Genomic DNA, 11,007 nt, shown 5'->3' on the forward strand with positions numbered 1-11,007 from the left:
ATATTTAAAGGCAGATATCATATAGTATACTACGTAACATTTTTGTAACAAAGATTCCTAATCTCATTTTAAAAAGATATTAAAGTTATTGCTTGTGATTACACATATGCCAAAGTAATTTACCTAAAAAGGCCAACAAACTTTTATAGTAGTCATAAAGCCTAACCCTAAAATTGTGGGGAGCAAAAGTGAAAGAAGTCTTTGTTAAATTCAATGCTTAAAGAAAACTTAATCACATGGATTATGTACTCTTTCTTTTGTGCGTGCTTTCATAAGATGGAGATATTTGATGCTTAAGTTTGAGTTGATGTTTGTGAAAGGTGACAAATAACTAAACATATACGAGTATTATTAATCATGATGCATATTTATACATAATTGAGAGGTTTTCAAGGACCATCAAAAAGTCAAGACAGAAATTAAAGGACATGAAAATGGACCACTTTGTGCGTGCCTATTACTCATATGTTATGTGATAATAGAGCTTAATTAGTGTATTGTAGATTCAATTATAATAGACAATTAGACATAACATAGCATAGTACAAATGCTATATGTGTGTATTGTGAATTTGTAATACCTATTTATTCCAACAAATTGCCTATCTATTCTAAATAATCGGATATAATATTATGAGAATTTTTGTAGTTAGTAAGAAATCATCAGTTAATGAAGTAAGAGACAGTGAATGAAAATGTACAAATATCGTTGAGTATGAGGGTGTATATATGAAAAAAAAAAAAAAAATCATATTTGTTAAGGTACACCTGATTATATATATACAAAATAAAAAAAATTAAGTCCTTAAAATGGAAAGCAAGTACTATAATTAATAAATAGATAATAAAATATTGAAGACAAAGTGAGTGAAGTGCTGAGCTATAGCTCAAGTGGTTAGAGATCCCCTCCCAGTTTCAAAAGATCTTGTAGCTCTCTAAACAATAAAAAAAATATAAGCTACATAAGTGTATGCTTGTTACTTAATTATCATAGGGTCTGGTAATATAAAAGATATGAACACCATCACAACAAAAGTATGGTTGATAAACATTGATATAATGTACTAATATTCTTAGACATGCAGATTAAAGTTGGCTGAGTCTTAGAAACAACAATCAAAATCTCAAATCTGATCAAATCTCATGTAACGTTCACCATCTGGCAGAGGAAGCGCACCATCTTTGATCTATCTGCATAAAAACATCATTAACATTGATTCTTATGGAGGATTTGGTAGGGTTTAATTAGACTGGAAAGAATCACATCATATCACTTTTTCAATGTTCAGTTATATTAAATTATATACTAGTATGTGAAATTTTAAGGTTCAAACTAATATTGTGCTTTTGAAATGCTAACTGCAAACAGCACAACATCTATTACTTCCTCCATTTCTTTTTACTTGCAACACAGCCTTGTGGCACGTATTTTGAGGTTGGGTTTATGTAATGTAAACGGATAAATTATTCATTATAATTTTTACAAATAATCCTTAACCCTATTCTAATCTTCGTGTAAAAATTTTATTGATAAAATCGCTCGTTTACTCTCACTAATCATCTCCTGAAATTGCGTGCCTAAAAGGTGTGTTGCAAGTAAAAGAAAACAAAAGAAGTATAAGACATTGGAAACAAAAAAAATTAACCAAATATATAGAAAAATTCCCAGCTGACAGCAACAATAGCTGCAGCCTGCAGGGCAGTGTATTTTTCTAAGCAAAACTTAAGCATCTAGATAAGCTTTCTTATGGCTACAACACTTTCAGTGATACGATATAATACATTGATCTACACAGTAATAAGCATAACATAGCACGGTATACTACAAAATATTTTGTACAATAAGCCTAAAGAAACGACTATCTAATAATATCTAGGAAAACTAGATTATACTAATATGAAGGACTAAGGTAAATCTAAAGGAGATGCAAGATACAGGCGTTCATGGTTGACTTCCTTGACGATGTCCTTAAAAAAAGGAGCAAACAATGAAGTGCTCCAAGCAGCCAAGCCAAGCATCATAATTTCTCATGTGAGAGAAAACTGTAACTATCTCACTGAAGCTTTCCGTGCAATTGTGTGCTTGCTTTTTCCTCAGTGAATGCTGGTAATGACGAGATGGACCGGAGAATCAGCTTCCTACAGCTCCTCCAACCAGGAGATGTTTCAAAGTCACAGTGAGGAGAAGAAATTCTTTTACAATTAGGAGATGCAGACTTAACACAAGTAGTAGGAAGCGAATATTCACCCGTCAATGCCTCAGAGGCATCATCTTCTTCAAAGGCTCCTTGATCTGGATTGTTATTATTCTGGGATGTGCATGATTGAAGGAAAGGCCCACTAGAAAGCGAAGGAAAACGTGGGACCATTCCACCAAAGTGAAAAGGCTGCCGCACAGGTTGCCTGGTCACAGAAAATTTATCAGTAGATTGAAATTATTCTAAAAATATGAGTCTGACAGGGATGAAAAAATAAATCTTCTATAGTTCTAAAAGGCAGCCAAAATATTAAATTCAGTACCTTGCATTCATTGAAGGCTCTGGTGTTTCTTGATCATGATCCTCCTCATTTGTTACGGGAAGATCATTAAGTGAACTTACATCTGATGCATTCCTTTGGAGGAATCTTGTTTCTTGATATAAAATACTTTCAGTTCCTATGAAGTTAGTAATCAAGAATTTGTTTCAGTTGAGCAAAGAATTGATCATATTATTGCTATATGTAGAGACTAAAGAAGTAGAGAGCATGCTTGAGGCTGTTGGCATAACTAAGGAACTGTCGTGTCAGTTTATGATAAGCTTTTTAAGAGTGCAGGGAAATCTATATAAGAGAATTTAGGAAGGACACATACGGCACTAAATCAGTATAAAATTGCTTATTCAAGATTAAAGTTGGAATAAACCCCTAATTTCTTGAGTGTTGAGCTAATCATCCTTATTAGCCTTAAACTACATGAATTATTATCCCTAAATGGAACTTATATTTGCTTAGGAACGAACTTTTTAAGTCCTGAACTGAGGGGAAAAAAGCAAGGAAAATGCAATCTGCATTTGCAGGAGAAAGGTCCTTCCAAACCACACAGCACTTTTCGAAGACATGATCTACCTATTCCTATCTAATACTCTATACTGAATTGGAGATTTTTTTGGAAGGAATTTTCCATCCTAAAACTCTACCTTTTTTTTTCCTTTTAGAAGCGTTAATTTGCCTGGATATTCATTATATCTATTTATTATTATACTTTTTTATGAAGACTATTATAATTGACTATTGTGTTATACTTTGTATTTCTCTAGAAACTTCTATATTTCAACCATCAATAATTTTAAAAATCGAGCATGGCTCAGGTATTATCTAGTATTGAACTAAACTGAAATCAATATCCCTGAACTTGTATGAATCTATTAGTCCAGAACTCAACTCAGCGGAAATTATTACCGATTGGACAAACCTGAACCTATCTGATTGTTCCATATATTAGACCTGAAACTTATCTATATAAGCCTGAAAACTTAGATAGCAACTTACCTTCCTTTCGACCAAACGTGTTCTTACACCCTTCGCATCTGCAGCCGAGTGAACATCCAACACCACCCTTGAAAACATATAACCAAATACCCTCATCAGCTCTTATTAATAGCAAGAATAGTACTGACTAAGGAGAATGATGAGAAAACAAACCTGAAAGCATTCACAGTATTTCTTTAGGCAACCAGACTTTTTACAGTTACACCCTCTTTTATGTCTGGCTGAAGCTGGAGTTTTGATCAACTCTTCCTACAATGAGAAGAAAATACAGAAATACATTATATAATATGTTTTTGTGGAATCAGTCAAAACAAAAGTTGGTAAAGCATCTTACCTCATTGTTTGGAGTGCCAGAACACCTAATCACTTTAGGAGCAAATGCAAGAGGATTGCGTGATTCAATCTGTCGACGAGTTTCAAGCACAGTTTCCTCATGAACAGGCTTGTTAAAGCAATCCTGGCAATTACAGGGCTCGACACAGTATAAGCCAGCCGCAAAACACTCACAGTAGCTGCATCAAAGAATTAGCAACTGAGTAAATCAGTATATCTAGAAAGAAAGTTGAAATGCTCAAAAGTCATAACCCAACAAGCAAGAAAAACCTACTGCCAATTTACAAATTTACTTCAAAGAAACAAAGACACTCTGTTTTTCTAGACCTGAATATTTTTAGAACTTAATCTATGTTGAATAATGGGCACAATAGTACAATACTACAAGGGGGTTTTCAGATATCCATTTCTGTCCCTCACTAAATATTAATTCAATGTCAAGCAAGGACTATGTCCCATCTATATTTAGCATTTGATAATAATGCATAGTATTACAAAATAAATAAACAAGTAGATTGTATATTAAGTTATAGGATTCTATCTCTGTACTCACAGCTTCAAGCATTTTGACCTCTTACAATTACAGCGCTTGCAAGAATCAGCTTCTCCTATGGTTTCAGCCTTCCGCCTGTAAAATTTGATAACACAAAATTAAATTGATGACAATTCTAGCAACTCTTTTCAGCAGCATTTGGCTTTGGAGGTGGTGGGCAAGGGCCTCAGAGTAACTGCTTAATATGTTTAAATCTTAATACAAAACAATGAAGCAAAACACACATCACAGTAGAAGTATATACCGTTTCTTCTTGGAAGAAATTTGAGGAAATTCAACACCCTCACCATATATTGAGTTCTCAGACACATCTCCAGACACCTGAACTTCTTCCTTTGGTTCTTCAGGTTCTCTTTTCACTACATTTGGAGTTATTTGGGTGGTGACGGGTTTTGTATCAGAATTAAGAGACCCGATCGCAGATGTGGTGCATTGAGAGCTTATTAATTGCCTTCTACAAGTCAAAGTCTGTCTCTTGACAATTATTTTATCTTTAGAACCAGCTGCTAGAGTATTCAAGTGCAAACCAATACCAGGGAGTGCCGATGAAAACTTGTTGCTCCCTGGTCTGCTGACCATCAGACACTTATCATTTAAGATGCTAGAACTAGCAGGCGGTTTTGTTGGAGAATTGCTTGTTGAATCAGCTAACAGTTTCCTGTAATGAGATCCAGACATCTCATATACTAGGCAACGTCTTCTTGTCGTTTGCTGCTGTTGAGAACCAGACTTAAGATTATAAAAAAACACACACATAAATTATATTATTATTGGAATAGATCAAAGCAACAAATGAGGTAAAATAAAAGGAAAATAATACTCTGTAATAAGCATAAAAATGGATCATGGACAAGTTAATAATAATACTTTGTATAAGACACAAGCAGGAAAAAGATAACTGAATTTGCCATTTGCAAGAAAATGAATCCCTTAAGGTCAAAAACATCGGAAGCCAAAAACTTCTGCAGACAACATGGAACAATGCATAACATTAAAGATGACAGATAACAGGAAAGAATGAGAAGGGTGAAGTAGAATATACTAGTCTACAGCCAAATGCAGATGTGGTATTTTAGCAGTTGCCGTTGGATTTGTTCTATAGCTTAAGAGGCAAAGGCTGACTATACGAGTTCGTTAATCTATTAAGCAAACTATAGACTATGTAGTCTTGTAAAGTTATGAAGCAATGCAAATAACTACACTTCCCCTACATTCCAATTGTTGAACTGTATATGTTAGCGTAATTAGTTCCCCAGCCAGTACCCAAGTCCACTAAGAAAATTGTATAAAGCTTAGTACCAGAAAATTTTGAAGTTAAATAAAATGATGCTTCCCTACAATGCACTGGTTTAAGATGCTGTCAATACTACTCACATTAAGCCATGACGTTATTAAAACTTGAAAAAGTGCAAAACAAAGAGATGGCCACTGCTGAAAAGAAGTTATACCTTGTCACCAATTTCAGTCCTCGAATAATGGACAACTTCCTCAGCAAGTACAGAAGCATCACCAGCAGTAACTTGGTTTCTTTCATTCAAATTTCCAATTTCTCCTTGTTTATTCATAGGAACTTCCATGTGATGGTTTTCAGATGTAATAGGGCAGTCAGGGTCCAGTTTCTGTAGATCATTATTATGTTCATTTGGGGGCTGCAAAACTGTTGCAACAAAAGACAGCATCCCCGAATCTGTATTTCTATCATCCGGCCCATCTTGATAATTTTCCTCTGTAGGTGAATGATAGTTTGACATATCAGAAGCTTCACAAACAAACTTTTCCCACTCACATACTTCCTTATTCTGTGCCATTGGATTTGCCTGCAGTCCCATTTCATTTCCAAATGAACAGTCTGCTTCTTTAGAACTATCTTGTTTGACTTTCACAGGAAAAAATTCTGTTCCAGCTTCATTATACTCACTATGTGTCTTCACAACATCACAGTTGACCACATTATTCTCAGGAGAACTGCATTCATATGTCATGGATCTCGAAATCCCAGAGACTGGCTTTGAGGAGTCATCAGTTATGCTGACAGTCACCGAACGGTCAATTTTGTCCACCTTTTCAGTATGCAAATCAGCTGGCTCTACTGCAGATGAGGCCTCTGCATTTTTACCTTCACTGCCATTCTGAGAGAAGCTATTCTTTGGTACTTCAGTAACATGAGTTGGCCTGAGAAGAAGGAAATAAACACGTAAATAACCAATTCCTTATGAACACAGTACAGGTTATTTATCAATTAGAAGCAGCATATGTAATCACCTTGGAAACTTGGGTTCCCTTGGACAAGTTGGAGGCGTCTTAAAGGCTTGAGGAGAAGAAAAATTTAGAAGGTGAAATGGCTGTGTGCTGTGACCCAAGCTAAATGGTTTGATAGGTGACAGAGTGCTGATGTAATTAAAAACTGGAGAATCCTGCAGATGAACATAATTTGTAAGCAGCCCATAGAGTAGAATGCAGAAATATAGCGCTTCAATGAACCATCAGATATGAGAAATTTCAGACTTTCCTAGACCATGATAACTGGAGAAAGAAAAAAAAAAAAGTGCATGCAAGTCAGCAGCAACATATTAGACCTAAGAGTTGACCAGCTACGGACCCAAACCTTCAGTTACTCAACCTAAACAGTCTAACTAACCATTTTTCCAGATCTCAAATGTAAATATAACCCAGTGGTTCTAAAGAGGCTGCTTCCCAAGGCTGCAATAGAATTAAGGAGAACAAAGGTTTTTTCAAAAAACCCTTGATCTGGAGCACAAAGGCCACAAACTAACAATTGCTACTTGACATTGAGTAAAAATTTTGATGAGCCAATTTTATTTCATTCATATAGAGCATATGAAGTACCATAATTTTTCTTTGCAGAAATGAATGAAAAAGGAGAAAAGATTTAGATGGAACTGCTCAAATTTCCCACAAGCATCAGTTTTAAGGAATTTATTCAGTGAATAAACTGTGACTTCACTGCAGTAATTCCAAACTGATGGCAGAATAATACTATGTGGAAACTTAGCACGAAATAGACAAGCACCTGAAATCTCCGACAAACTTACAAAACCGAGACCAACATCACCAACCTCAGAAATCTGACTTTTGAAAGTAAAACAGTTGGGGCTTACAAGGCCTGACTGGTATACTACATACCAAATATTACTCATCCCTATCTAATATTGTATCAGAAATTCCTTTCTTTTGTCAATAAGCGTTGATCTAAATTAACAGTACAAATATTTACTCAACTTTTCCTATCTTACCTTTCTCATCATAAACAGCATTATCTCACAATATATATATAATTCCAGATTTCCAGCTCATGATTATCACTCTTATGTCTTATATAGGGGCATTTCAGTCATTGTATTTACCCTTCGTAATTTCTCAGATAAAATCTAAAACACCACTCAAGTAATTTCAAACTTTTACCCCTTTATGTTACCCACTTTTGACATTAACCATGATTAACTGAAATTAACAAATTCAAACACATTTATAACCAACTACATTTGAAAATTAAAGTTTATTTGGTGTTTTCCTTTAGTTTATTAAAAAAAAAATATACAAAAAACTTTAATTGGTATCAATGCATGATAAATAATCTGATTTTAAAAAATCAATTAAAGGTGCAAGAAGTAATAAGTGTTATGATGTCCTGTTTGAAAGTTCAATGATTGACAAAGCACACCAACTATGATGAGTACTCTAGGATATTATTCTATCTAAAGGTGCTAAACTAAATCTTTTCTTCAGCTGTAAAGCATACAATATCATATGATCATAATTGAATAAAACATAATAATGTAGTATAGCACATTACACTGGAGTAACAAACTATCAAAATAACCATAGAATAACCTTATGGCCTAGTCCGGTCGTTGTAAGGCACACAGTAACAGAATTTGTGGCTTATCATGATTGTCTTTAGCTTTTATGTTTTCCTGCCTATCATTCAAATTTTAAATCTTAACAAACGCTCTTACATTGACATTAGAGTGTATTTGATAAGAGAATTACACGTGCTATCCTCCGACATGACGGGCTAGGACCACACAGACATCTCTTATTCAGCCCCTTTTAGGGAAGACAGAATTAAAGCAGATGTGCAAATCAGTTGCCTATAACGCATCACTCCAATGTTCTTATCAATATAATCCGTATATATGGATAAAGTAATAACAACACATATTTTATGGAAAATCTCATTAGTAAAGAGCATAAAACTAAGACTAAAACTACATTAACAAATTCCCCTTCAATTGACAGCAAAACTCTATTTTTTCATTAAAACTCAGTCATTTAGCTCAATTCATAACAGTACAGAGTAATTCTTTCCCTCACCACACATTTTGCAACATCTTATCCACAAATCAAAAACACCCATCAAAATTTACCACCAGTTAATTCCACAAATACGCTTTTACGACGACAAGACCTCCCAAAAATTTCTTGTCAGCTAAACACAACCAATTTGAGAATTGAATAACATTATCATTCTAACCATTATACAATGTTTTTTTTTTCCTGCAAAATAATAAATACAAATTTTTATTATCCATTTGGAAAAAAGATTAAAAATTTTAGTGGATAAAATCAAATTGTATTGTATCCATTATAAAATATTTAAAATAGGAGACAACCAAAAATTATTATTAAAAAAATTTGCCCGACAAATGTTTCATTTTCCTTGCATTTTGCGGCCTGTCAATTTAAGAATAAGGAACTTGACTTAATGATTTGGGACAGGAACATGGCCAAAGGTGACCAATCCTAGGCCACCTCAGACAATGTCCGCTAAAAAAATACTTTCCAATTTCATAAATAAATTTTTACAACTACAATTACACATGAAAATTGCATAAAATTACACTTATAATAACATTCTCAATCATAATAATCGATTAATTTCCCTTTTAACACCTTCAATTAACCCTAGAAAATTGCAGAAAATACAAACCCTTCAAAAAAAAATTAAATTTAACCCACACTATAATTTTTCATGCAGATCTAAAACCCAGTTAAGAACCAACAACAAATTCATACAAAACATGATTTTTTTTCCTAACCACCATAGAAAACCCGAAACAATGGGTCAACTACATGAACCAAGAATTTATCTCTAGTATAACCACAAAAATCATATAAAAATTCCCAATAATTCCAAAAAATAAATAACGGGTTTTTTAATTCATGCAACAAAAAACAAAACCCAGAAATTAAAAACAATAAATTTACAGTAAAAAATATAAAATACCTCAAATTTGGACAAAAAAGATGAAGGACTGGGTTGAGCAGTTGACTTATCAGGTGTATCCATGGTAGTAAAATGATGAAGAGCACTCAAAGCTCTTCAACATTCTTCTCACTTTCTCTCTCTTCAAGTTTTTTTCTCTCTCTAAATTATCTACCAAAGTAAAAAATAAAAAATACTCAGCCCCAAATTCATGGAATTTATTTTACTTTTATTTTTTTAATTGGGGTTGAAATAATATTTTAATTAGGTTTTTGAGTGGAAAGGCGGGAAAATATTTTGAGTATGTGTCGACATAGTAGAAGAAAATGTGGGTCCAAAAAACACTTGTCTTATTTTTTTTTTTTTTCTTTTTTTTTTTTTTTTTTGGGTTTTGGGTGACAGGTTGGTAACAATAACTGACTCACTGACAGTCAGAAAATTTTGTGAGGAAGAAAAACTGTTTGCTTTTGTTTTTTTTTTTTTTTTGACGGGGAAGAAAAACTTTATGTTATACAGAGACAATGTATAAAAAATTAAAAATACTTTATGTTATACAGTTATAATTCTTGTCTGATTGAAAAAATTAAAAAAATAGGGGGTCTGAATGTTTGGAATGTGTTTATGTGTATGACAAATTAGGAAATTGTGATCATGTTGGAGATGTGTTATGTGTATATTTTTTATAATAGGTAAGGAATGATTAGGGAATATTATGTCATAATGTTTATGTACGGTCGGTCTATCTTGATTGGAATTTGGCCCAATTTGGCAATTTGCTTGTTTTGGTACTAGATTAAGTTTTTTAAATGACATTATATTGTACATTGAATATTGTTTAATGATCCTGTCAAAAAAAAAAAAAAAGAATATTATTAAATGATGAATTTTCGGATTTTCAATTATTGTGGACTTGTGGTAAATGATTTAACGACATAATTTTTCTCGTGTAGAATTCGATTTAATATTGAAGGTGGTAATGTTACTGTAAAAGCTAATATCGGATTGGTTTAAAAGTAAATACAGTTCAATCCAAAACTTGATTGGTTGAATGTAATAACACAATGCCAAAACGTTATCGCAACATATTCTGGCTAGAGGTTGTTACGAGACAAGTGACAACAATGTCAGCCAATCTAATTATAACGAAAATAGGCTATATTTAAAAGGGTTTTGACACTTTTAGTTTTTACTCCTATGTCCCAATTTTTTGGCTCATTTGACTTTTACGGACTCCAAGACGCGTCTAATAATATACTCGTATATAATGAGATGAATCTAATTAAATCATACATGACTATTCTCTTGTAGATTAACGGTAATTCATTATCAAAATTTTTAAATTTTAATCCAAATAATGACAATGGAGC

At 33.2% G+C, this 11,007-nt stretch overlaps 1 protein-coding gene across 4 annotated transcripts; it reads right to left on the bottom strand.

Annotated features, from left to right (window-relative positions):
• Positions 1 to 1,629: 1,629 nt before the first annotated feature.
• LOC145605234 (protein tesmin/TSO1-like CXC 2) lies at positions 1,630 to 9,982 on the bottom strand. 4 transcript variants are annotated; one of them, XM_081661276.1, is made up of 11 exons: positions 9,662 to 9,982; positions 6,676 to 6,827; positions 5,862 to 6,585; positions 4,658 to 5,142; positions 4,414 to 4,488; positions 3,862 to 4,039; positions 3,681 to 3,776; positions 3,528 to 3,594; positions 2,520 to 2,655; positions 2,248 to 2,402; positions 1,630 to 2,138 (listed from the first exon to the last, which is right to left on the bottom strand). In XM_081661276.1, the coding sequence occupies exons 1-11, from the start codon at positions 9,722 to 9,724 to the stop codon at positions 2,131 to 2,133; spliced, it is 2,139 nt and encodes a 712-aa protein (XP_081517402.1). In that variant the 5' UTR covers positions 9,725 to 9,982; the 3' UTR covers positions 1,630 to 2,130. The 4 variants fall into 4 exon arrangements, with proteins under 4 accessions (XP_081517402.1, XP_081517400.1, XP_081517399.1 ...); XM_081661274.1 differs by having other exon boundaries at positions 1,630 to 2,402; positions 4,658 to 5,124; XM_081661273.1 differs by having other exon boundaries at positions 1,630 to 2,402; positions 4,658 to 5,127.
• Between the last annotated feature and the right edge of the window lie 1,025 nt (positions 9,983 to 11,007).

This window comes from Chenopodium album, chromosome 22 (genome assembly GCF_948465745.1).
Source record: "Chenopodium album chromosome 22, dcCheAlbu1.1, whole genome shotgun sequence".
Lineage (NCBI taxonomy): Eukaryota > Viridiplantae > Streptophyta > Magnoliopsida > Caryophyllales > Amaranthaceae > Chenopodium > Chenopodium album.